A 27,320-nucleotide genomic window follows, 5' to 3' on the forward strand; every position below is an offset into this window, starting at 1 on the left:
AGTGCTTCTACAGCAAAACCTTTCTGAAAGGTATTTCTGGGGTCTCTCCTGTCAGTGGCTCCTGAGTAAAAGGAAGACAAGATACAAGGCACTTGTTAGAGGGATCCAGGTAGGTCTGAGTTTCCTGAGGCTGTAGAAACAGAGATTCCTTTGTAGTTATTTTCACTGTAGAAAATGCCTATGGATGCTTGAATTGTGAGTTCTGATTCAGTTATTGTCAGGGCCACGTTTCACTCATTTTCCACACCCCTTTTGCTGTGTTTCTCATTTAATTGTGTTTCTAGTTAACAGAGCTGTTCTTGCTTTTCATGCACCAGGAGACAAGTCTGTTGTATTTGCATCTGGTTCTTAGCAGAAACACACTGACCTCAGGTATCATTTTTAATATTCCCCTGTAATTCAAAAATCTTTGATTTCTGTTGTCTGTACCTGTTTTAGGATTTACAGATAGGTGTTGAAAGCATGTGCTAAGTATCTCTTTTTTTTTCTTTTATCTTCAGGTTCATGCCAGACTGAACGTTTCACAAAGTTGGGTTTTCTTTACTGCACCCCCCAGTCAGTCCTACCTATGTGTAGTCTAGAAGGCCTTAAAATGCTTTTAAGATTTTGTTGATGATTTATTTCATTTCTAGTTGAATATGTGAATATTTTACCAAGTCAAGATTTTTCTTGCTGTGAAATTGCTTATTGAAAACCATATTTCTTCATCTCAAGAGTTAATTCATAGTGCTGCTTTATTTTCTGAAAGCTGGGTTTAAATCCTGTAGGTTAAAAAAATGGCATTTGCCTTTGATATTTAAAGGCAATATAAAAGGAAAATACAATTCTTTCTTCTTTATAGAACAAAGTTGAAGAAAGCAAGTAAGAGTGGTTTAGTAGTAAGGCTGTTACCAAATTTAAATACACATTTATTACTAATCTAATGAAACATTTTCTTCCCTGACAGATGCAAAGAGCATAAAACTGCAAAAAATCAGTCACACCTAAATTTCAAGGTTTGAAACACATGGTCTTGTTTTTTTTTCTGACTGCAATTTATGAAGAGATCTAGGTGTAAGTAATGTAAGGTGGGAGCACTACTGGAGTTACTCAGCCTGTAATTCAGTTTCTGCATGTTTGAATTCACTGCCAGAATTTTGCACTCTGTATTTTGGCACACATAAAGCTGCTGGATTGGAGGCACTGAGGAATGTTCCACAAGATTAGGGATAAAAGTTGACCCTGTGAACCTCCTTCTACTAGAAAGTATTGCAAAGGGGTGAGTCACAGCTTTCTGTGAGTTCAAAGTGAAGAGTGCTGGATGAATTCCCCTGATTTATTTAGGCAAGCCTGAAATAGAATATAATTTTCTACAAGAATTCTCTTCAAGGCTGTTTTATGCTGTGTACCTTGCAGGAAGGTTATGTTTAGATTTACTCTGTATTTTACTAAAAGATTAAAACCTTTTATTATCTGCTCTTTCACTCTGGTATCTGTGAATCTTCAGGCAGTAACTGCATTTAGCTAAGACTTATAAACCTTGGCTTGAAACTAAAAATGATTTGTTGATTTAAGGTTAATAAAACTCAAAAGTGATTCTTGGCTTTGAGCAGTGAAAAATCACCCCAGATCTTAGCATCCAGTCCTGTTGCTTCCTCTGAAAAGAGCAGGGTTAACCACCACACTGCTGTGTTCTAGCAGGCAGTCACTCCGTGCTTTGTGGTGAAACTGAAAATGTCTGTGCTGAAGCATTCAGGTAAAACCCCACAAATGAGTCCCTGCAGGTTCATGATACTCAGTGCATTTCAGCATTGGCTGTTTCAAGTTTGCCAGCCCATCACGAACATCGAGATGTTGAGATGAACATTGAAGAAGTTTGAAATGTGCTTTTATTGAACCTGTGATTCTCTGAACAGTGTATGATTTTTGTGCACTAGTTCTTGATGAAAAACCTCATTTTCTGGCCAGTGTTTACTTTGCAGTGCAGTGTCTGGTCTTATTTTCTACTCTTAACCTTTTAAAGTCTAAAATTGATTTAAAGGGCTGGGATTTTTTTGCAGAGAAAAGAGAGATTCCTACTTTGAAGGCCTCCTCTTCTCCTTGTTAACATTTCTAATTTTAAGTTCTTATAATCACATAAGTAAGTTCCACCTCTACTGAAATCAGTTGCATTATGTTGATGTAAATGAAATCAGCTTTAAATCATGAGTTGGGGTTCTCACACTCTATTGATTAATTTTGAGTCTTTCAACTGCAATTTGGTGTTGAAATGAGCTGTGCATTTTATGAATTTTCTGTGGTGTTATTCATAGCTCAGCATGTTCCAGAATAGATTTTTGCAATGGCAACAGCTAAGCACAACTCCTTTCATTTCTTTTCAAATCCAGCTATTTAAATTTAAGTAAAATTACTCTTCAGAATACAAGTCAAATTTTAAAATAGCATCTTTGTCTGAAATCACATTATCAAGCGTGTGTCTGCCTTTTTGGGTGTCTTGCACATTCTCTTTCCCCCTACACACACTCACATCCATTCCTGACAGTGTCAGTGGGAAATTTGCTGAATTTTATCCAAATTCAAAAAGCTGCCCTGGTTTGGGCTGATGAGCAGCCCAAGGTTTGCTCTCACACTGTGTGCTAACAAATCATGCATGTGCAGAATGGAGCAGGAGGAGGCTCACAAAAGCTTTCAGGATCACTTGTAAGGGCACTTGACTGTTTGAAGAGATTTCAGTTTTAATGGCACCCAGTTCATTAGGTGAGGTAAGTACTCAGAGCACACCATCCTCTCTGTGTTGCCTGGCCTGCAGCCAGAGGTTATGAAATGTGTGTGGGTTCATTTGTAAGGGAAATTTTGCCTTGTGAAATTAAGGAAAAGCTGGTAAAAAAAGGTCTAAAATCAAAGTAAAAATGTAGAGATGTGGCATATGGACACTGGCACAGTTTGAATTAAATCATAATTTGCTATATATGGGTATTGCAGCTTTTTAGTGGAAAAAGATGCAAAAAGCACCACCAAATGAACTGTGCCTGAAAACCTCCGCTGAATTCACCTGGAAGGAAAATTTCCTGAAGTCATTTTGTCTGATGAAGCCCTGGCTCTTGAACATGAGAGCAGAACACACAGAGCAGCATCAGGAACATGGCACTGAGGGAGCAGGCACTGCTGTGCCCACCTGGGATTCTGCCTCTACAGCAGTATTTTCAAGGAAAAGGGGCAGAAACAAATCTTGGAAACATTTGTATCAAGGTGGGGAAAGGAACCTTGGATTCTGCAGGTCAATTTGTGGCAGATCTGTAGGTCAGGTGTCCTGTTATATCAATGGACAAGGAGCTGGGCTCTCTTGGGTCTGTTGAGCACAATCTGACCTCCAAACATTCTCACAGTTCTTAATGTACTCCCTCAGCCCCAAATCCTTGATGTTAAGTCTTGAAGCTAATCTGGTAACTTCTTGTCAGTACACTGGCTCAAAGATGATGTAGTTGTCCTAGGAGTATGAGTTCCTAAGACTTAAAATAGAAACTTTGGGCTTTGTGACCTGAATTTTGAAAGAAAAATAAAACCTGGTGATGTCTGTACTGCTTCAGTGTGAATGTTCTGCCTGGAATACCTGGCACTAGTGGATATGACTATAAAAAGCTTTGGGAGGTGCATGTCCGAGCTCTCTTCTCCCACCTTGCCCCCTGCTCCTTTCCCATGTCCCTCTCCACGTGTTTTCCCTCTCCCAGCTGTGTCACCCGGCCCTGCTGCTGCCGGGGTGTTACACCCTGCTCTTCTGATGCTTGCACGGAATTTCCACTTGTGTCCCAAATGTTGTGCCTGTCTCACACATCTGCCTGGAAACACCACATGCAGCTGCTGAGCAGTTCCCTCAGCAGAACAGCAAACTTTCATATTTTTTTAATCCACCCCAAAAGCCAAGAAATCTTTACCAGCTAACACAGCCTTTGGCCCCAGTGCGGAAGGCAGAAATCCAGGGGGTGCAGGCCAAATCCCTTCAGCTGGAAGGTATTGTGCTGTTGTTTATTTTGGAAGCACAGATGCAATTGATTCTTGTGTTCAGTCTTCTGGTGTCACCAGTTCCCAGGAATGAGATCTTGGCCTTGTGCATATAAGTGGAAAATATCCATAATTTTCAGTGAGATGGGGAGCCCATCCAAGTTCCCTCTGTGAACGGAGCTTCTTAGCAATGTGTTACTGTGTGTTCAGGATGGGATTTGGCTGAGGTGGAAATAAAACAACTGTTGACTTGTCTGCTAGCAGTGGTTTCTGTGATTTTTTGTGTGTTGGCGATATTTCCAGTGGGATTTAAGCGCTCCCATTGCCTCCCACTACTGTTTTGCTGAGGTAATTGTCTGTTTGATGGCTCGCAGCTTTGTCAGAATTACACAAACTTCTCACATGCTGGATTTTTGAACAAATACGTTGGTAAAAACGTTATTTCTGAAAGTGAAAATACATTGGTTAAAATTGTAATTGCACTTTTCTGTTCAGAAATAATTGTCCTTTGAAATGTTGGCCGAGCAAAGGAGTCACTCCAACACAAAAAGCTTGGCATGTCTATTCTGGTAAGACAGGACACAATTTCATGAAGGTGCCCATCTTGGGAAGTGTTTTTACTTCTTGCACCTGCTCCAAGGTGGCTAAAGCAAGGACAGGAGGGTGGCTGGTGGTTAAAGCCGAGCGGGGACACGGACGCTGCTATCCCGTGTCCCCGAGCACGGTGACAGGAGCAGTTCTGGTTGAGGAGCAGGAGCCCTGAGGCGGGCAGAGCTAGCGGCGGGATGGATGAGCGGGGTGCACGGCGATAACAACAGGGCAGTGGGAGCGGTGGCTGGGCTGGGCAGGGGAGGCTGAGGAGGGGGCAATCGCCGGCGGTGCCACGTTGCACGGGAGGTCCCTGCGCCCCTGGCTCCGCGCTCGGCGCTCGGCGGGGCCGGGCAGGTGCGGGGCTGGCGCCGCTCCCCGGGCGGGGCGGGCCGGGGCGGGCCGGGGCGGGGCAGCGCGGCCGCCCTCGGGCTCGGCAGCGGGGCCGAGCGGCGCCCGGGATGTTCAACCGGGCCGTGAGCCGCCTCAGCAGGAAGCGGCCGCCCTCAGGTAACGGGGACGGGGCCGCGACCCCCGGGCGAGTCCGCGGCCGCTCCCGCCGGGGCAGCGCCGGGCCAGGCTGTGGGGGGTGAAGCGCTGTGGGGTGAAGCGCGGGGCTCACGGCGGTCCCTGGGCCCCGCCGGAGCTCGGGGCCGCGGCCGGGGCTGCTCGGCGGCCGCTCTGCCCTCAGCGAGGCCGCGGGGCCGCGGGGGATGCGTGGCCGGGGCGCTTCCCGCTGTGGGAGCAGCGCGGAAGGGGGAACTGGGCTCGGCTCCTCTGCTCGGGCTGGTGCCGCCGCAGCCGAGCTTCACTCGGAACTGCCGCTGTTACCGGGACATGACAGCGTGCTTGTTCCTACTCCAAATTGACTTTGAGGAGTTCGCCTGTGGAGGGTTCTAGCCGGAACGGGGATTTCCAGGCAGTAATAATGTAGGACAGCGCGGATCCCTCTGCAGCCAGGCGCTGTGACGCCGTTGGGTGTTTTGTATCCCCGATGCTGCGAGCCTGTCGGTTCCGAGGGGTGATGTCTGACATCTGTCACTGCTGGGACATTTGGGGCAACAGTTGCAATCTCCAAATCCTAGAAAATAACACTTTGTTTTATGGTGTGCAGGAAGAAGTTGCAATCTTTCTAAGAAAAGCCGAATGAAACCTTTGTCTAGAGTTGTTTGGGTTTTCTGGGGTTTTTTTGGGTTGTTTTTCTTTGGGAGGAGGGGGAGGAGGGCAGACGGGGAAGGGGGTATTTTAAAGGCTATATGTCTGGTGAACAATTCCAGAGATGCTACAAAAGAGGAACGTCCCTTTAGTTTCCTTCCTTATAGTTAAAAGTGGAATCCAGTAGCCATCTGTTGCTAGAGACAGTCAAAAGAGGATGTTGAAGCTCGTGCTCTGAACACCCTACGCGTGAGAGGACAGCTCTGCTGTAGCAAAAAGGTCTAAAATTCAGCTGCTGCTAGGAAAAAACTCTTGTGCGAGGAGTCATCCGCTGATGCTGGGATACATGGAAAGTAAGGGAATTTTCCCTTTTCAGCTGCTTGCTAATGAAGTTTCCCACTGCTTCATACCTTGGATTTATTAATTCCAGACTGGTGATTGTTGCTGGGTAGGCTTTCTGGTGACTGTAGGACAAGACAAGGTATTCAGAGTGCTTTTAAAGTAATAATAAAGGCTTGTGGCTTGCAGATTTATGATCCAGGTGGATGAGGGGAGGACTGGTCATAAGTTCTTCAAAAAGAGATGGAAGTGGCTTTTCCTGTTGTACATCCATGCTTAAATGTGGAGTGAGGAATGTGCTGCTTGCATGGTGCTTTTGTCCTTGTGAGTGTTTGTGTGGCTGCTGTTTGTTAGGGGGTGTGCAGAAGGGTGTGCAAGCAGGAGATGGGCAGGACAGGCAGCTGGAAGGGATGTGCTCAGCAGGACTCTGTGAGGGTGTGTGAGCCTGTGCTGCTCGATATGGGGCCACAAAGGCCACGGTATCAACAGCTGGAGAGTGGCAGCAGCTTGGGAAAGGGCTGCAGTGGGCCGTGCTTTGGGAGGCAGGGTGATCAGCGTGGCTAACTCAATTAGCCGTGTCCGAATCACTCCGCTTGAGGGGTTCCCGCAGGTTTTTGCTCTTCACGCTTGTCAGAAACAAGGGCCAGGACTGGGAGTTCTGACCTGCAAAGTTGTACATATTGTGTTGATACCTCCTGGGATTTCAGCCCAAGCTCCTGTTTGGAGGATGCAAATATTTGGCATTTTTTGATAGCACCCTTCAGCTGATAATTACGGCGTTCTCAGCGCTGCTCTTACCGTTGTGCCGCGCACAAAGAGCCTTTATCTGCAGCCTGCTGCTGCAGTGCCATTGTGTGATGGCAAGGCAGCTCCTGCGAGCTTTCCCTCTAAAATAACGCTCCAGATAATGCAACTGGCTGAGCATGGAGTGCTCTGAAGAATGGTGCTGTTAAAAGAAGCACTCAATCATTTGCTGCGTTGGTAGGAGCAGCTGGCTGCTCCCCGCACGCCGTGCGAGCCGTGGCGGCTCTGAAGCACATTTCCAACTCAGTGGAAAGTTTGCTTCAGCAGAAACTCTTACAACTGAGCTCTGCTCTGCGTGCCTTGCTGCCTTTCTCTGCCTCTTGCTTCCTAGCCCGTGCAAAAGGCAGCAGGCTCTGCTCTGAAATTTAATTAGCGTGTGCTAATGTAATAAATGAACTGTAATGTAAGAAATGCAGTTGGCTTATTTATCATCTGATGCATATTCTGTGTGTTGCTTTGACAGAAATATTGCTGGCAGAACTGCCATTTTGTGATGCCCTTTGTGATGCACAAAATTATCTCCCAGTTTTTAGTAACAGCAAATGTCTGCCTTCCTCATTTAAATGATCATACAGATGTATGTACATTTGGGATCTTGTTATTCAATGGGATCAAGCTTGTTGTTTCCAAGGCTATGTTACTGAACTTTGTCAGCAGATGATTTTAACAGGATGAAGTTGTCTTTTTATAATATCAGAGATGGTGTCAGAAGGATCATTCATGTAACTATACTGTTGTATTTCTTCCTCAAATTAGTTTTTTTTCAGACTCATTAATTTGCGCTTCAGTGAATGTATCATTTTTAAGGTAATTTAGTAATAGAGATAGATTTGGGGATCAGCTTCTGGGGTCATTTTTGGGGAAAACCTCTTTCCTGTCTTTTAAAAAATCTGAAAATCACATATTAAATCTGCTGCATGAAACCAGCATGTGGAGCGGGAAGTTATGATCCTGACTGAGGGGATGTCAGGTCACTTTTGTATTAGAATAAATGCTGGTGATGGCATATTTAATGGGGTATAATAAAAACACCCAGCAGCTTTAATAGCCTCATAAAATTTCAGGATATTTCCTACTGTCATTTGCAGCCTATTTATGTTTGTGCTGAAGGGGATGTTGATGTTTTGTGGTGGCTGCAGAGGAACGCTGGACATGGGGATTAATGGGGCTCAGCCTGGTGTCCCCAGCCTTGGGTGGGCAGTGCTGGGAGCTGTCGGCTGGGCTGAGCTGGGATTGCACCTCTGGGATTGCCCAGCACCTGAGACACCCCTCAGCCTCTGCTCTGGGGACAGAAATGAGGCCAGGGATAAATGGAATAAATGAGGCAAGGGGTAAATGGAAGGGTTGCAATGGACAGACAACCCTTGTCTCTGTGCCAAGGTATTTTTTGGGCTGTGGGGAGCTGGTTGAGTGAGGAAATAAACTGAGTGACAATGTTCTGTGCAGGGCTCAGCAGAATGGACACCAGGACACTCATGTAGGTCCTCCCTTCTGAACCAAATTCTGGTTTTGAAGTTAAGGCTGTAGGAGAAGAATGCAGGGAAAAGGGGACTAGAGGGAGTAGGTTTTGGAGGCTGACAAGGAGGAGAGAACATGAATGCAGGGGTGGAGTTGGGCTGTGCTGGCTGGGCTGGAAGTGAGAGGAAAATGGGGGAAATGATGATCAGGGAGGGTAGAGAATGGCCAGCAGTATAATGGAAGATCAGTCAAAGCAGCAGAAGAGAAGCAGATTGATGTATCCTCAGTTTCTGGACGGATTTATTCTGGCCTTTGCCCACCAGGTTTTTTTTTTTAGGCTTTCAAGGGGCTGGTCTGCATTGGTTCATTGAAACACCTGCTTTGCCACTAAGTAATCATTAGTGTCCACTTCAGATTTGGCTGGGAAAGGAACACTGGAAATCAAATGTTGCCTCTTTGTGTTGTGTGGTTTAGCTCAGAGGGGGAATGGCCTGGCTCTGCAGCCAGCAGCAGCTGCACACCCAGGGCTGCCATCCCTCTCCCAGGTGAGCATGAACACAGCAGCACATCCCAGCTCCTCAGAGGGCTTTGTGCTCTGCTGCAACACACTCGGCCATTCCCACTCCAACCTCACAGATTTTACTGAGATTGCACGCCCAAATACTTTGAGTCAGGTTTCTAAAACAAATTTTTCAAGTGCTGATCAAGAACCACATCCTTTTGCACGAAGGGGGGCAAACTGAGGCAGTGCTAACTTGCTGTGCTGCTGTCACATGGGGAGGCTGCAGCTGTGGTTTGGAGACAATCCTTAGGTCTGGCTCCTGACCTTTAAACTAGCAGAGTTTTTAAAACAAAATCCCCTCCCTATCAAGGTGGAAAAGATGTTCATTCATTTAGAGCAGTTGGTGAAACAAGCAGACTCCACAGGTCCCCACCATCCAAAGCTCAGGAGCCTCTGCTGTCATGCCAATATTTTGTAGGGCTTTAACCTCAGTCACCAGCTGGAAAGGGCATCTGCTAGTGTGTATTTAAATACAAATAATAATATATGTGTATTTCTGCATAGAGAGTTTTTTGAGATACTTACTGAGGGTTAGTTTCATGGTGAAAGAAGTGTTTTTAAAAGCAGAGCTTAAGCAGATGCAGATTTCCAGTAAGTTGGTAGGGAGAAATGAAGGAGTTATAAATAGAAGCTGTACTGGTTGCAGTAAGGGTTTTGTGCATCTCCCCAGTGCACAGTGACCTGAAGTGCAGCTCTTATCCTTCTGACTTCCCTCCTGTGTACCCAGGGCACTTTGTGTGTGAGAGGAGAGGAGGCTGAGCACTTTATGCCTGTGTTAGAGTTTTTCAGATGAGCAATAGCATTCCTGGAGTTTTTCCAAGTAATGGGTTTTCTGAAGGGTTTTTTGCCATCGCCAGCCTTGAATGAAATGTACTTGTTCCTGGGATAGAGGAAATAGGAATTGTATTCCATCTTTCCTGTCTGTGAGAAGGCTGGCTGGCAGATCAGATGTGGCACAGTCCAGTACACCTTATGAAAGGAGAATTTCAGGGCTTGGAAACAGTAAAATCACCCTCAACAGTAAAATCACCCTCTTGCCCAAAACCAGGCTGACTCAGCTGGAGCGATGCTCTTCTGCTGGGTGTATTTCGTCCCATTGGGCTGGGTTAATATCTTGGACTGGTCCTCCTGCTAAACAAACCATTATTTTTCTTTCTTTCTCTGCTTTTACTGAGCATCCAGCTCCCAGTGAGGATTCTCTTCTTAAAAATAAATTTCACATGTGTGACTGGCCAGAAGTTCCTTTAGAGAAGCCAACATTGTTGACAGTGCCAGAGCAGAATATGGACATTGGTGTGGTCATTGTGCTCCCCAGGCAGGAGGTGCTTGGACCCCTCTAAAGCAGTGACACTGCCTCCTTGCATGCTCATGAATTATGTGGCTGTAAGGAGTTTTTGCCTCCTTACAGGCAAAAATTCCTTATGCATGTATGTGTGTGTGTTCAGTTTCTGTTTTATGGGGTTTCCTTTAAAGACAGCAGCAGAAATCAGGAGCGAGGGGGAAATGGGGGGGACATCCACGTGGCTGATACTCCCATTTTTCTAAAGAAAATGCTGTTTTGTCCATTTTATTTTTTTTTTCCAGAGATAAATGATGGTGAGGGCCACCCAAGCAGCAGCCACCAAGCCTTGAAGGGAACCTCGAAATGGGCCACGTCACTGGAGAACCTCCTGGAAGACCCGGAGGGAGTCAAACGCTTTAGGGTCAATATATTAAATATGGATTAAGCAAAATTCAGGGTTTAAGGCAGAATGAGCCTCAGCATGAAGGGTGCAGCTGTGCCAGCACTGTGAGCACAGCACACATCCCTCTAGAGCTGGCAGAGCTTCTGAGGTGGCTCCTTTTGCCCCCTGCCACTGCAGCCTGTGCTCAAAAGGCAATGGCAAGGCTTTTGGCTGCACCTTCCTGATGGGATCCTTCCTCTCTTGCAAGGATTAACAAGCTGGATAAACTGCAGTCCCTGAGCCACTGATCCCTCCTGGCAGGCATTATTTGTCACTGAGATCCTGGGCTCTCACTTCTCACACGTTGTCCTTAAGCCATGAGTTCCCAGGAGCAATCTGATGACTCCGTGGCTCTTGCTCTGTGTTTAGCAGCTCTACTGAAAATATTCCCTTTCAGTTTACTACAAAGTGTGGGCTGCTGCAGCTCAAAATGGCTTGAAGTTTAATTAGGTGAGGGTGGTGAGTTGGTGTTTCAAGGCCTTCTTGCCATGTTAGATGTAAGAATAGGAACTGCCTACTTCAAAGTGCTTTTGCCATGCTGTACTGATAAAATGCACTGGGGTAAAATGGTTTCCTGCCAGACTGGTTTGAAAAAGTTAGGTAAACAAGAATAACAAAATGCTGATTTTAAATTCTTAAAAAAAAACAACAAACCACCAAAAAACCACCCCCAACTGATCTTGGTGCTGTTTAATTCCCAGCATTACTTGGTCTCTATTTTTTTAACACTTGAAAGAAAAAACTGATGATCTCAGAGCTATAAAAGTTTCAGTCATTATATTTCATAAATAAATTTAATGTACATTTTCTCCCCTCCCTCACTTTTGGAGGAATGTGCTGTGTTTAAACAGCATAGAGAGCACAGCTACATCCTCTGCTTCAGTTTGTTTAAGTGAATTTATTGCCACTGATGATCCCATTTAGAAATACTGTTATTTGTAGAGATTTTACTCATTAAAAATGTCAGAAATGTGCTGCATGAGAATCCCAAGTGATTTGTGACTCTCATTAAAATGGTTCCTTTTACTCACCTGGGAATGAATTAATCTCTTTCTGGATTTCCCTTTGAGCAGTGGCTGTAAAAGTGCTCGAGTTATTTAAGGGAGGCTGAAGAAGCTGTTCCTGTTAGTTACTGATATGGTCTGAGATTAGATGGAGCCCATCCTCCTCCTGGAATGTGCTTTCAAAGAGCAGAATATCACAGTGTTCCATGTCAGCCCTGCAGATGCACAAATGCTTCTGTGACACTGGGCTGGGCAAACCCATGGTGAAGTTAATTGTAGGCAGCTTCTGGTGCTAACAGGGAAAAACAGCTGAGAAATTGGATCCTAACCTTGGTGGTTTTGTTTTTTCTCTTTCCTAGGAATTTTTAAAGAAAGAATTTAGTGAAGAAAACGTTTTGTTCTGGTTAGCATGTGAAGAATTCAAGAAAACACAGGGAAAAAAGCAGGTATGTTTCCTAAATAAATTCTGCTTGTCAACAAAGTTTACTTAGCAGAGCTGGAGCTAAAACATCTCTGTTGCATAATGTGCTTTGCATGAATGCACATAGATATATTTGAAGAAATGGCACTAAAATCATCCTGGTGGAATTGTTTGGAAACAAATTCATTTCTATTTCAAATCAAAACAAAGTGCTGAAATTGTCAAGTTTCCCATGTTTTGAAAACTGAACTTTTTGTAGTTTCTAGGGAATAGCAAAAGTTTTATTAATGCAGTGATGTTGCATCATCTTGTTTGCAAATATGAAGATATTTCATTCAGAACTTTTCTAGAGCATAGCAGCTATTAGCTGGAAATTTACACCACGGTGCTCTTAGTGGAACATAAAAATAACAAATGGCCCTAACAAAAATATTTCACAGCACCAAAATAAAACATTTTGCCTTATCAAATTACAAGTTACAAAACATAAGGGGTCTGTTTAAACTTTTTTACTTAAATATTTATCCAAACTGATGTATATCTGCAGAGCCTTTTCATTTTGATGACAGCTCTACCTTTCTAGTAGGAATCACTCTATTGGAAAATTTTCAACCAGGCACCTTCAGTAAGTTTTTTTCCCACTGCTTGGATCTTGGTTTACATTTAGATCCACCAGGAGCAGAGGATCCACTTTCACATTTAGACTTTAAAGTCCACAGAGTCAGGCCTAAGATATGTACCATGTTTTGTTTGCTTGTTTCTCAAAATGTTTTTTGTGCCTTTTTTTGTTTGTTTTGTTGTTTTCTTGAGAAATTTCAAATTTATCTGCTCTTTAAGAGCTCATTCTGTGAATATGGAATTAAGTAGAATCAAAACTCCAAGTGAGTATCCCTGTCCTTGAGTGTCAGACTCCTAAAGGGTTTTTTTTTGAAATCCCACTTTTATGCTTTTTATCTGAGGTAGCTCTTGTTGCCAAAGGGCACATTTGGCACCATGAAGAGGTGAGAGTGGGAAAATGCTCTTAAACCTCTTCCAAGTGAATCACAGAATTTCTGGGTTGGGAGAGACCTTCAAGATCATCAAGTCCAGCCCAGCCCCAACCCCTCAACTCAACCCTGGCCCCCAGTGCCACATCCAGGCCTTGTTAAACACACCCATGGATGGGGACTGCACCACCTCCCTGGGCAGCCATTCCACAACTTTATCACTCTCTTCTTCCTGATATCCAACCTGTATTTCCCTTGAGGCTGTGTGCTCTGGCTGTGTCAGTGCTGCTGCAGACAGAGCCCAGCCCCAGCTGAGCACAGGCACCTTTCAGGAGCTGTGAGAGTGATGGGGGCAGCCCTGAGTCTCCTTTTCTCCAGGCTGAGCCCCCCCAGCTCCCTCAGGGGCTCCTCTCAGGGTTTGTATTCCAGCCCCTCTGGATGTGCTCAGTGTCCCAAGGTCCTGCCCGAGCTGAGGGGCAGAGCTGGGCACAGCACTCAGGGTGTGCCCTCACAGTGCCCAGGGCAGGGCAGAGTGACCTCCCTGCTCCTCTGGCCACTCCATTCCTGCCTCAGGCCAGCAGCCTTTGGCCTCCTTGGCCCCAGGGCACTGCTGGCTCCTGTCCATCTGTCTGTCCATCAGTGCCCCCAGGTCCCTTTGGGCCTGGGCATTGTTCACCCACACCATCCCCAGCCCAGAGCACTGCAGGGGTTGTTGTGGCCAAAATGCAGGAATGGGCACTTGGATTTATCAAACTTCATCCTGTTAGACTCTGCCCATCCATCCAACCCTTCCAGGTCTCCCTTCAGAGCCCTCCTGCCTCCCAACAGACGGACACAGCTCCCAGCTCAGTGTCGTCCGCAAATTTACTGATGAAATTTAATTATTTTATTTATGAAATTTACTGATGAAAGACTCAATCCCCTCATCCATGTCACCAATAAAGATATTGAACAGAGCTGGCCCCAGCACAGGGCCCTGAGGGACACCCCTGGGCCTGGCCCCAGCTGGATGCAGCACCATCCCCACCCCTCTCTGTCCCATCCAGGCAGGTCTGAGCCCAGCACTGAGTGCTCCTGTGCCAGCCCTGGGCTGCAGCTTTCCCAGGAGTGCTGTGGGATTGGATGTGCTTGGAGGAACACCAGGAATGCCCAGGAACAGGAATCAGATATGAGAGATGGGCTAGGAAAGGTGTTAAGAAGAGCAGCCCTAAGAGGGCTGTGTCCAGACTGCAGATTCCTCTCCTAAAGTCAGTCAAATATTGTCAGCTTAAACAGTTTCCCAGCAGATTTTCAACAGCAAAAAAATTTCCCCGTCTTTCCAAACAATGCATTTTGCATGGGGGAGTCTGCTTTCTGTAAATATCCCGTGTTTTGCACTGAAAAAAAAATCCCCTCAAAACAATTTTGCTGGGTTTAGCTGTGAGGTTTTTTTGAGTATTGATAAATCCATAAAAACACAACAAAACTGGGTTTTTTTGCAAGAAGAGGGAAATGTTCAATTTGTCTGTGAACTTTGTAACATTTAGTAATTCCAGTTTTGTGTATTCAGCTGCTTCCCTCCCTCATTAAGGTCCAGGAATACAGAAAGTCTTGAGGAAAGAACAACCAGTCAGTCAACTTTTCTGTAAAGTCCCACGCTTTCAGTGGGATAATAATCATATTTTCCCTTGCTAAATAATTTCCATATTTCTAGCTGATTTAGGATTGCTAATTTAGGATGCCAGTAGAGAAAATGTTCAAGTGATGTACAGGGATAGGAGCTTGGTGAATCCTTCAATGAATTGCCAAATGAATGGACAGAGATTTAACTAGGTTTTATTTAGGTTAATTATCCAGTACCAGTCATTCCATAGTGTGGTCAGCCTGGAGTCTGGGGTTGCCCAAATTATTATAACTAAAGCCTGAATAAATGTGCTTTAGGATGACACAGACTTACAGTAAATTTTTGTAGCTACTGCTTATGGGTGACTTTGTTTAGATAATTTACAAAGCTAGGAAAAGCACTAAAAATAGAAATCTTTCCAGTGTTTATGGTAGCATGAAGCATGGATTTTTCTTCTGGATGTGACTCTTGCAGAAGTCCCTTTTCATCTCTCCATTGTGCACACAGCATTCTAAAAACAGTTTTTTACTTGTTTTGTAGCTCACTTCTCCTTAAAACTGGTTTCCCACACAGATCAGCTCACAGGCACTGAGGCTCTTGGTCAGATGAAGCTGATATCAATTTAACCCAGATTGGAGGCAGTCCAGGGAGGCCACAGAGATGCTCCAAGGGCTGAAGAAGCTCTGCTCCTCTGCTCTGGACCAGGCTGGGAGAGCTGGGGGTGGGCAAGAGGAGGCTCCAGGGAGACTTTCCAGGGCCTAAAGGGGCTTGAAGAGAGCTGGGGAGGGACTTGGACACAGGGATGGAGTGACAGGACAGGGAAATGGCCTCAAACTGACATAGGGCAAGTTTAGATAAAGAGAAAAATTCTTTATGGAATAAAGAGAAGGAAATTCTTTAATGTGAGGATGGTGACACATTGGAACTGGTTTCCCACAGGGGTGATCAGTGCCCCATCCTTGGAAACGTTCAGTGCCAGGCTGGATGGGGCTGTGAGAATTCTGATCTAGTTGGGGATGTCCCCTGTCCCTGCAGGGGGCTGGAAGTAGCTGAGTAATTTCAAAAAGTAACTTCAAACTTACTTTATCTCAAAATTAAAGTTATTTCAAACCCTAACCATTCCATTATTCTATGAATGGGATTTCCCCCTCCTATTTTTAAAGGATGAGATAAACTTTTCATTACTGGAGGTGAGAGTTCTGGCCTGGGGTTCTACTTGGTCAGTTTAAACTTTTCCAAAGGTCAGCATAGAGCAGTGGGTTAAGCATCCCTTGTGCCAGGGATATTTCTTGTTGTCCTTTCTCTGCCAGGCTGGGGCAGTGTTTGGGTTTGTCGAGGCTGCTGTTCCATCAGTGGATGAGTCAGGGAGCAGGGCAGATCTCTGGCAGCTGCACACCAAGGCAGCAGGCAGAGTACATTGCTGCTCTAGACAGGTTTATGGTGGGTTCTGCCCCCCTTCTTCTAGCAGAAAGGTACAAAGTTCCCCCTCAGCTCAAGACACATCTCTGTAACTCAAAAAAAAAAAAAAAATTCCTTTAAAATTGAAGTTAAAATACAGATTTAATGTTTGGTGAAGGTTGAGAAAACAATGGGATCAATTCCACTCGTAGCAGTGAGTTCTGCTGCCACCCTTGTGTTAGGGCATGAATTTAATTACTGAAATGGGAGTGGTGGGGATAAGGGAATGAAATTTAACTCTAAATATTTTGTTGGAGTTAGTCACATGTTGTTGCATTTGTGACTGTTAATGAAATAAACAACATGTCAGTCGTGCTGCTTCCCAGGGTTTAAATGTTTCTCCTCTTGCAGCCAAGCTTCAAAAATAAATTACAGACTGTAATAAATGAAAATAAATTACAGATTGTAATAAATGCTTCCAACAACAGGGAATATTTTCAGCTATTGCTAAAACCCACCAAAATGTCCATGTTGAAGTTCTGTAGTGAATGATTCCAGAACAAAGCCCTGTACATTCAGGGGTTTCTTCTGTTGCTTCCCATGTGGAATGCAGCAAGGGTTGAGCAGGGCTGGGTGATGCTGCACAGCTGGAGCCTGGTCTGCTGAGCATCTGGGGCTCCCTTCTGCTCGTTTGGGAGCCACACATGCTTGGGAGCTGAGCTTGACCTCAGGAAAGGAAGTGGGGAGGAATATTGGATGCACTGGAAATAGTGAGGGGGGTTTGCTGTGGACAGAACTTCATGCTCCAAATGGGAATCTGGCAGGGACACTGGGGAGAGCACACAGGTGGAGCTGGGGACTGCCAGCAATCTTCAATAGCCACCTGTGAACAGGAGCCCAGCTCAAGAGCTGTTCCAGTTCCAGAGTCCCCTGAGCAGAGGCTGCCGCAGAGCAGAGAATGTCACCGAGTGAACAGGGACAATCTCTGCCTCCTCCACCTGAACCTGGCTCTGCCTGAGTGACATTTGGGGGGTGTATGAGCACACTGGCAGCTTTGACTGTTCTTTCTTTTTAAAGCAAATTATAAGCTGTAGTTAATCAGCTGCTGTGCTGCTGAAGCACAGAGCAGTTCTATTTGCAGCAGAACCTGTAACCTTCAACTGAGCAAAATTTCCAGATTTCCCCACTGCTGTAAAGCCAGGTCCTCTGTGTCTCTGCAATGGCCTCCTCTCCCTACCACAGCTCTTTCACTTCCTTTCTTTGTTATTCTTCCTCACAAAATCCAAAGAGCCTCCCTGTTTCAGCAGCCTCCCACACAGTCCTGTTGTTCCTCTCCATGCTCTTTAAACTTCCCCACAGTTACTTCTAGTTTTGTGTTCCCTCTCCAGCCTCCCTCTGCTCCTTCTCTGTAGTGCCCAGCTTGCTCCTGTGTCCTTGGGCAAGCAGCTACATCTGCCTTGATTAGCCAGCAGCAGAGAACATCCTGGCAGTTCAAGCACAGCAGAGAACTTCAGACTGCAGTTTTCCCTTGGTGCTTGTGCTGCTTTTCCTCTCCCTTTCTTTTTTCCTTCTGGTTTTCCATTGACTCAGCAGGAGGGTAATATTTTTCTCAGTCCTTTGCCCCTCTCTCAGATATGGTTGAGATTGGACAGCAGGTTCAGGAGTCATTTGGGTGGGACTGACAATACAATTTTTCATGCAATAAGAGCTGAAGGCCCCTTTGCTGTGCCCTCATTGGGACATCATTGGGACATTAACTGTGGCACTTGTAGCAGCCACACCTTTGATCCCTTGGATTAATTGGTCATTTAGAACAGAAGTGGCTGACCTAGTCTTCCCTGAGCTGTGAAACAAGTTGGAAATGGTTAAAAACAGTTCATTGTGACCTAATGCACTTGACAGGTAATGTTCTACCCACCAGATGAATAATGAGTTTTAAAAAGGAATTCTAGAGCATGGGTGTCCCCTTCAGCAGTGAGTCCCCAGCTCTTTAGGCCTCCTGAATGCTCAAGCACATGCAGCTTTTATTCTAATTACCCGTGAGTGTAAATGTACCTCAGCTGTAAAACATGGAGGTAATTCTGACACTCCTTCATGGGCAGGATTTAAATGCTTCCTTCTTCAAGCCCCATCCCCATCAAAGGCACATCCCTTGGGCTGCTGTGGGGCTGTGGTTGCTCATTAGGGGCACCCTGGGGGCTCTGCTGAGTGCCCAGGGCTCAGATGGCCCAGAGCAGCTGCTGGCTCTCAGCATGCAGAATTCACATTGCAGCAGGGGCTGGGCCCTTGCCTGCCTTGGTTCTGCTCTCCCTCTCTGGCTTCCTCTCATCCAACCATCTGTTAAGGGGCCTTTCCTTGAACTTCAGGGGATTGTGGCCACTCACTGCTTTGAAGATGCTGGTGGGGTCAAGATGTTATTGCTGTTATTTGTTTGACAAGGGAAGAGCTGTGAAATAGGGCAAATACTAACAAACAGCTTTAGGCAGGTCAGGCCCTTATTTATCAACTCTCAGAGCCTATTGAGAGTCTTATCATTGCCAATTAGCCAAGCTGTTGCTGTTTTCTTAATTTGTTTTTTTCACTCTATTTTCCCTTGTAGCAAGTTCCCAGTTTTTCTTCCTCTGGGTTTCTTGCCCATACTGATGACCTGTTAGGAAAACCATTTGTCTCAAAAGCAAAGACAAGGTGTAGTTGATGATGCTGAGCAGCTTTACAGCGGCTGCTGAGATTCAGGCATCCCAACCTGCTGAATTCTGGCAGCTTTCACTGATCCCAGTGTAGCTTTTGACCTGTTCCTCTTCCAGTACAAATGAACATAACACAAGTGAGATAAACCTGATGCAGAGAACATTCCCACAGCAAATAACTCTTTAAATAAATCTCCTTTTGCAGATGCAGGAAAAAGCTAAAGAGATTTACATGACTTTCCTGTCCAGCAAAGCTTCCTCCCAGGTCAATGTTGAGGGGCAGTCCCGTCTGAGTGAGACCATCCTGGAGACACCTCACCCTCTCATGTTCCAGAAGCTCCAGGACCAGGTAAAGTTATTTATTTCAACAACACAGTTTCATTCATTTTTGTCTGGTTTTGGTGAGCTCTGCTTTCTAGCCATCATTGAACAGGTAAGCACAGAGCTGGGTTGTCCATGCTGGGGGTATTAATGCAGCTGCTCTGAGATATTCCAGGTTCTTGGCTCCTTCTCACTACAACCAATTAATAAGGAGAATCAATACAATCATTCTAATTCCAGCTCAGGACCTTCCTGGACAACTGGCTGGAGTTTTCTCCAGGGTCCCTGCGTGGGTAGCTTGAGAATCACCCTGCCTAACTCAGTGCCTTTGTTTTCCTGTGTATTCACTTGTTCTGAGTCATTGCTGATGTTTGTTTCTGTAGTTGCCCCTGGTTTCCTTGAGAGCTCAAATTTCTTCATTTTACTTTGCTTTGGTATTTATCTTGATATGAATGTAGCACAGTTTGCTGAAAACCCTCCTATTCTGCAACATGCAAGACTTTGAGGAGTTGGTCTCTGCTTTACCTTTCCCTGAAGAACCTGGGAGGTCTGGTAGAAATTAGCAATTTTGCAGGCATGTCTTTAGGTGATAAATTTTCTTGATATTCAGCTGATTTCAAAGCATAAGTTATGAAGTGAGTCATTCTTATCTGCAGCTTTCCAGCACTTGCAGTACTATTTTTAATTCCTGTACCATCCTCAGGACTACCTGTATTTTCCACTTGGCTCTTTCCTTTTGTGGAGAAACAGCTCAGTGATTTAAACAGGGTTTTCAGCCCATTTCAGTCAGGTATTGAATACACTGGCTGGGGCACTTGGAGGGGTCTGAGGAGCAAAGTTTCTGCTGTTTTTCAGGCAGATTGCAAGACATTAGCAGTGGAAATACCTGAAACCCAATTTCAATGTGAAGAAAAAGAGTTTTTAATGGAAAAAATTCTGACCTGGGGAAAGGGAAGGAACTGTTCTAGTAGATCTTAGCACTGCAGTTCAGGGTGAGTGGAGCTGGAGAGAACACTGGAGTTAAAATATTTGCTGTTTATAAATGACATGCACATGGAGAGCCAAGGATCAGCAATACCTGAACTGGAAACACACTGGGCTAGTGGTGGAGGAATCCCTCTAGTGTGGGAAGAAAATCTGTGAGCTTTTAAAAACAAATGCAGAGCATTTATGGGTCATTGCAAGTTTCCAGTGCTTGAAGCTACTGTTTATTGCTGTTAGATAATGGCTCAGAAGAGTTATGGTCTTCTCCAGCTTTCAATCCTTATAAAGTTATGAGGAGCAGTGCAATTTGTTCTCTGAGGAGCAGAGCTGAGCACTGCTGGCACCGTGGGTCTGGAGGAGAAGAAGGCAGAGCTGGAAGGCCACAATCTGGTGTTCAGCAGTGCTGGTAACAGGAGCTTCAGTTCTGCAGAGAGCTCCTGGTTTAACTGGGGACACTGGTGGGGTTGGCTGGGGACACTGGTAGGGTGTCTCAGCTGCCCATGGGCTGCCCCAGCTGCCCCCAAAGAGCTCCTGGTTTAACTGGGGACACTGGTGGGCTGTGGCTGCTGCCCATGGGGTGGCCCCAGCTGCCCCCAGAGAGCTCTGGTTTAACTGGGGACACTGGTGGGGTTGGCTGCTGCCCCCAGAGAGCTCTGGTTTAACTGGGGACACTGGTGGGGTTGGCTGCTGCCCCCAGAGAGCTCTGGTTTAACTGGGGACACTGGTGGGGTTGGCTGCTGCCCCCAAAGAGCTCCTGGTTTAACTGGGGACACTGGTGGGCTGTGGCTGCTGCCCATGGGGTGGCCCCAGCTGCCCCCAGGCCATTTCTTTGTGCTGGATGGAGTGGGGTAAGAGTGGTTCACAGAAATCCAGAATGCTTGTGGGGTGAATGTTCCTGCTCCACAAAGCAGTGAGAGGAGGAGGAGGGAGGGGGAAAGGAGGGGTCTGCTTTGGCACATGATTGTGAACTCTGCTCTGTGTATTTGGCTGCCCAGACTGCACAAGATCTTCATCTTCAATGATCTTTCTCTCTGGGAGATGCTTTAAGTGATACCAGGAGCAAGAGGAGTCTAAGTTCTTAACACAGGCATGATGTTTTAACAGGAAATGTCTTCCTCACAATATATTTTCCCCTTGGGCTGGTTGGATAGATTTAATTATATTGTAGTTAGCCAGTGTCAGGAGGGATAATTTGGCTTTGCCTAACTCAGCAAGAGTTCAGACCCTGGAGATCAGGCTCTACACAGAATGGGTGTTTTGGGATGTTTTTTCATATTCCAGTATGTTTCTTAAAGAATAATATTTCCACAGTTTTAGTAATAATGTAACTATTTAAACATGTAAACAAACACCTTGTTAGTAAAATCCAGTAAATTACTGGTTAGTAATTTACTTGTAAGGGAGCTATTTCAGCAAGTGCACAGACAAAACAGTCAAATTTTAGGTGTTTGCCTGTATCTGTCCAGGTTCCTCAAGGATGTGAAATGAAAAAGCAGTTTGAGATTGGTTTTTTCCTCCTAGCAGAGAGCTGTGTTAGCTGATTGTGCTATCAGCTAGAAGTGAGGGCTGTAAAGGTAAAGCTGAGTTATCCACACATGGAGTAGCCACATCTGCAGGTGAGAACACAGGAATTTGTCTTGGAAATTCAGTTATTCTGAGTATCAAAAAAAATAATCTGTCCTGAAACATGACTCAGAGAGGCTCCACCAGTGAAATAATAGACTGAGGGTGAGGCTGGCCTTGGTTTTGCTTCAATTATAGTTTCGAAGTTTACTTTTTTCCCTTCCCCTCTGTTTCAACACCAAGCAAAATATAGTCCTGACCTTGACACCTGAACAGAATCCAGGCTCCTCTCCCAACACTTTTGTTTTCAGAAAACTCCAAAAGAATTGTAGGGTTTTGTTGTTTTGGTTTTTTTTTGGTCTGCAGTGGGTATAAATAGAAGAGCAGAAGTGATGCTGAGGGATGAGCCTGAGCTCAAGCCCTGGGAGAGAAAAGCTGTGCTTGGGGCTGACTTTGTGTTTCCATGCTGGCTGTGAGAATCTCTTGGCCTGGTGAAAAGTATAATTACACAGGTTTAATGCACCAGCAATTTAAACCCACATTTTAACTGGCAAAGCACATCTGCACCAGGTCAGCTCTTTGTGGCAGGTTCCTGCAACATTTCTCATCTGGCCTGAGACTGCTCTTGGCATTCTGTCTGGCAAGGGTGGGAGGATTGGTGAAGGTTTAAGGAATATTGGCTGAACCAGGTGTTTCAGTATTTGTGTGAATCACTCAGAGGCTTTCCTGGGTTATCAGTGCTCTGCATGGGTTATTGTGCAGCCCTCAGGAGTCACTGCAGCCAGAAAGGTGCACAGAGGGTACCTCTCCTTCTTCAGAGCTCTGCTTTGTCCCTCTCAGTGCATCTCCTCCCTGAGCCAGCCATGGAACCTCCCACCTTCAGTATCAGGTGTGCAAAGCTGGCTATTGTGAAAAGTGTAATTTGATTTTTAAACTAATGTGGGTGGTACAGCCAGGCAGTGACCGTGGAACCAACATTGTTTGCTGCATGCTGCCCCTTGGAGAGCTGCAAGTGTATTTCTTTAAAATGTAATCCTCTAGTACAGACAGAACATTGTACAGCTAGTACATGGGAATTACAGCATCCTTGTCGTTGAAATTCTCATTTTGCTGAGCTCATTTGCTTTGTATTTTCCCTCCTCTTCCCAGATATTCAACCTCATGAAGTATGACAGCTACAGCCGCTTCCTGAAGTCAGACATCTTCCTAAACCATAAGAAGAGTGAGGAGCAAGAGGAGAACTCCCCAGAGGCTCAGACTGCAGCTAAAAGAGCATCAAGAATTTACAACACATGAGACACAATGGATCTCCTCAGGAGAGGCCCTACAATAAGGAAATTACACTCAGGAACAGTCTAGGTTCATAGCAGTTGCATTTAGGGCTTGGAAAGCTCAGAACCTTTTTAGGAGATACTTACCTTCTTAATTGCTTGAATGACTAATTGTTTTTGCATGACAGCTATTAACCAAGCACCCATGGAAGGACTGTTCCCCAGCTAAAATGCTGAGGTATTCCTCCCTAGCATGAATTTCCTTTCATACTTCACAAGTTAAATGCTTTCAGTTCTTTTATTTTCCTTTGTGAGGCATCTTGGTGATGAGAAACGGGAGATAGCGTGGTTGGGTTTTTATTTTTGCCTTGTAATTTTTATTTGAGGACTAGTTTTTACATCCTGAACTGCTGGGAGAAGCAGCTGAGGAGAACATTTCACATTAGTTTGTGGGTGAGTCATTCACAGCTAATTTAATCATAAAGGGACAGCATCTTTCAGGGTTAAGCTCAGTAGAATCCAATCCCTTCCTGTGTGACTTTGTTCTTTAAGGGTGATGTCTGTTTTGCTTTGCCTTTATTGCTGAATCAAAACACTTCCCTAGTCATGATTTTCATTTTTGTATCTCCTAAATTTCCCCTTTTTTTGCAGTAGACAATCACCTTCTTCCGAGGATGGGAGAGCCTCTATTCCCTTGGGAGCAAAGGCTCCAAAAGAGGCAGAATCTCTGAAGAATTCCTAACTGCCATTAGGAAATGTGACAGCAAATGAGAAAATGTCCCTCTCAGGGCACACTGGTCTCAGCAAGGCTTGGCTTTGTCCCTCATACCAGTGTGACATCAGATGCTGCTATCAGGAAGCATCTGGTCTCTCCCAGGTCTCTCCTGACCAATCCTGCTCTGGGCACCAACTGTGCTTTGGCAAAGGACCAACACACCAAATCTGCTTTTGTTTTACTCTTTTTTTTTTTTTTTCCTGCTAAAATCACCCTTCAGAATTTTTTTTTTTTGCTCACTCAAATATTTCAGGGTTTCCTAATTGTGATTTTGGAGAGCTGCAGTGGAACAGGGAGTTGGGTTTGGGGTTCAGCCACTCTCACATCAAGCTCAAGTGCAAGGAGAGTTTATTTCTGCCCTGTGCAATCAAAGGTTGGTGGAAAAAGACCAATTGCCATTCCCAGTGAGCATTCCATGTTGTCCTGGGAATGTGTCAGCACTGCAAAGCACATTTTGGCATAGAGTTTTTCTTGTGTTCATGTATTTTTTGATTAATTCACTGCAGTTGTTACTAAATTGCAGTTTAAGCTGGGAAAGTGTATTAGCTACTTGCTCTATTTACAAGCTTCACAGCTGTGGTCTGGCTGTTTCCCACTCTCTCATTATTTACTCTTCCAATTTTTGCACTGCTTGTCTTGAACTTTTGTTTATGTGCTGGCTAATCTAAATGCACAGTTAGCTTTTGAACACATTGTACTTATTTTTTTTTTGTCAGAAAGGCCAGATATGTTTCATACCTTGCTGTCACAATCAATGTTTAAAAATCTAAGTCTAGTTTGTCATTTTTGAGAATGCAGACTCACTTGGTAGACTTGGTTATTTCTTTTAACTCTGAGCCACTCTTGCAGGTATTGTGTAAATGAAGTTTTTTCCATGGGCTTTTCCCTAATTAAAAGTGGGAATGGAAGTTCTGATTCTTCCCCTAGAGCTCCATACCCTGTTCATTTTTAGGAAATCAAAGAAAGAAGAGGTCAGTGCCTCCACAATATGCATGTTGTAAGGTGTAATTCTTATGCACTGAGTTAATGTTCTTTTTTATGATTTTGAAAGATTTAATGGTGAAGTCCCATTACTTCAGGCACTTTCAGTGGTATTTGACCTCATGCTTAAGCTGTATTTCAATGTTTTACTGAATAAGAATGAACTAAACATGTGCATGAATCTTTTTTGTTTTTTCTTTTTTTCCTCTGCTGAGGCCTTGGAAATGGGACCATCCAGTTCTGGACTTGCCAACTATTTGTAATCTCAGGATTACCTCTTTTAAAAATCCACTGTAAAAACAAAACTCTTAATGCCTGCCACAGTAGAGGACAGAACTTGTGATAGCATTGAAGCCCTTGGGAGTGGGCAGCTCAACCAGTTTAGGACGTGGGATTTGTATTTTCCCAGTGTTTGCTGCATTAGTCTGTGATACTGAAAAATTCAGCATGGGGCCATTCGTGGGAAAGATGCAGAACGAGCTCTTACCACATTCATCACATGGATGCACACTAGATTCATTTTTAATCATATTGATTTTAAAAATGCATGAGCAAGGCAGGAGAGTCTTTGACTATCATGTTTTAAAAGGGTAATAATAGAAAACAAAACCAGGAGCCTTATGAACAAAGGTGGGGTATTAAAGAGAGACAATAAGTTTGTAGCTGCTTATGAACAATATTTCCTTGGCATTATGTTCCCTTTCAGGTACTGTCTTTGCTTGCTCAGAGCAAATGCCCCACATGAGTAGACACAAAGGTGCTTTACACTACCACAGGATGAAAGTTACTTACTAAGAAATGGAAATGGATTTTTCAGCAGCATCTCCAATCCTATCATGTTTATTTCAGTACCTATTATGTTCCTATATATATACCTTATATATATAGGTGTATATATATATATATACACACCTATATATACCTTATAAATAGGTAGATATATATACCTATATATATCTATATATATAGGGGTGTGTATATATATATATATATATATATATATATACACACCTAATATACCTTAACCCACAAAATTCTTCATCTTTGAGTTGCTCTTTTACCTCCGAGGTAAAAAGTTGTTGCACCATTCTCTTTGTGGTGCCTGGGTTTGTTTGATTTCTCTACAACACCCACAAGTAGACTTGTAATGTGCAGAAAGCAAAGATGTTCTTGCTATTCATTAGATTATCTGTATTTTTCAGTAAAAGGGCAATCAAATTAAACCCATGCAAGCAGATGCCTGTAATTGCAATTTGTGTATATGTGGGGAAAATTGGTATTACTACAAACTTGCTCCTGGAAGTAGGTGACACTTGCTCCATGTGGCACAGAACAAATCACACAGAAGAGAAAGAACTGTTTTGCCTGGGAGTAAATCCCTCATTCCAGGAACTGTAAACATTGCATCCAACCTCAGGCTGTAAGTGGGTGCTCAGAGTTGCTCATGTAGAGATTAAGGATAGGATCTACTCCCTCTCGTAGAATTTACACTGAAGGTATGAGCACACAAAACAAGCAAGAGAAGTTTCATGCCTGATTGCATGCCTTAAACTCTACCCTATTTTGTGTTTCTCAGCTGAAAAATAAAAAATATTCTACAAATACACCAAATCTGTGTGTTGACAGGTGTTTTATGTTCTGAACAGAGTTTGGGTTGAGATGACTCCATGTCCCATGATGATCCCATTTTCAGCTCTCACAGTTTACACTCTGCCCTGGTGTGTGGGTTTTTTTTCCTTGGAAGAAGGAATGGCACAGTGGGGCTCACTTCTGCCTGGGCTCTGAACAAATTGCAGTAAGTCAGGGGAAGATGGACAAGAGAAGATGCTTTTTGTACCTGCTCCATCTGCCTGGGCTCGGAACAGATTGCAGTAAGTCACTTGCACAGGGGAAGATGCTTCTTGTGCTCCATCTCCATTTCTTTTGTTCCTGCTACATTTCTTTCATTGCACTGGTGTGGAGAAGGAGGGTTTGAAAAATCAGAGGGGGGCAGAGAAAATTATTTTAATGTTCCTGTCTGGATAACAGCTTGGAACGTGCTTGTTTTTTTACTGACAATTCAGACATTTCAAGTGGGTTAAAAACTATTTAGGTTGGTGATGCAGAGAGGTCCTGTATAATTGTGTGACTGATCCAAAGATGCAAAGTGGTATAAGCTCCCTTACATAAATTGTTTATAACTCTTTTCATCCTAAAACAGGGCAGCAAGTCCTACAAAGTGATGCATTTTTTGGCCCAGTGTCCCCCCTGACAAACCAGAAGCCCTGTTTACACGGCAGTGATCATTCTCCTGTGCCAGAGGCGGTTCCTCTGCTTTGCATCCAGCACAGCTCATGTTCCAGGGCTTTTGGCAAAGCCTCGGTGCAAAGTGAGCTGTGGGGCATCCTTTATCCCACCCTTTATCCCCAGGATTTCTGGGATTTTGCTGTGCTGCCACAGCAGCCGCAGTTCCGATCGCTCCCGTCTGGCTGTGATTAAGGGAAAGATGCTTCTCATCAGGGCTCTTCCATCCTGACCGATCCTGTGCAGATCCAAGGCGGCCAGGAGTTAAAAAGTGCCCCATTCCCATTCCAGGGGCTTGGGGAGAAGCAGGGAAAGCGGCTCCTGGCAGGAGGAACGGGAGCACGGCCAAAATTAGCAGCACCCTCTCCTGGCTCTGGGCTGAATAACTCGCAGGGATTCGGGGCTTGGAGAGAGAGCCCCAGCAGGGAAAGGTCT

At 44.8% G+C, this 27,320-nt stretch overlaps 1 protein-coding gene across 2 annotated transcripts; it reads left to right on the plus strand.

The window, feature by feature from the left end:
* The first annotated feature begins 4,993 nt into the window (after positions 1-4,993).
* RGS10 (regulator of G protein signaling 10) lies at positions 4,994-26,213 on the plus strand. Of its 2 annotated transcripts, none has more exons than XM_059477045.1 (5): positions 4,994-5,076; positions 10,469-10,587; positions 11,972-12,058; positions 18,913-19,056; positions 22,725-26,213. In XM_059477045.1, the coding sequence occupies exons 1-5, from the start codon at positions 5,028-5,030 to the stop codon at positions 22,869-22,871; spliced, it is 546 nt and encodes a 181-aa protein (XP_059333028.1). In that variant the 5' UTR covers positions 4,994-5,027; the 3' UTR covers positions 22,872-26,213. The 2 variants fall into 2 exon arrangements, with proteins under 2 accessions (XP_059333028.1, XP_059333029.1); XM_059477046.1 differs by lacking the exon at positions 4,994-5,076 and adding an exon at positions 5,902-6,074.
* The last annotated feature ends 1,107 nt before the right edge of the window (positions 26,214-27,320 follow it).

The sequence above is a fragment of the Ammospiza nelsoni genome, chromosome 8 (genome assembly GCF_027579445.1).
Source record: "Ammospiza nelsoni isolate bAmmNel1 chromosome 8, bAmmNel1.pri, whole genome shotgun sequence".
Classification (NCBI taxonomy): Eukaryota; Metazoa; Chordata; class Aves; order Passeriformes; family Passerellidae; genus Ammospiza; species Ammospiza nelsoni.

Excerpts from the sequence above, each read along its gene's own strand:
- RGS10 (XM_059477045.1), top strand. The coding sequence starts at position 5,028 with ATGTTCAACCGGGCCGTGAGCCGCCTCAGCAGGAAGCGGCCGCCCTCA. Across the intron at positions 5,077-10,468 it reads CAGGAAGCGGCCGCCCTCAG|AGATAAATGATGGTGAGGGC; the intron begins GTAACGGGGACG and ends TTTTTTTTCCAG. Across the intron at positions 10,588-11,971 it reads AGGGAGTCAAACGCTTTAGG|GAATTTTTAAAGAAAGAATT; the intron begins GTCAATATATTA and ends TCTCTTTCCTAG.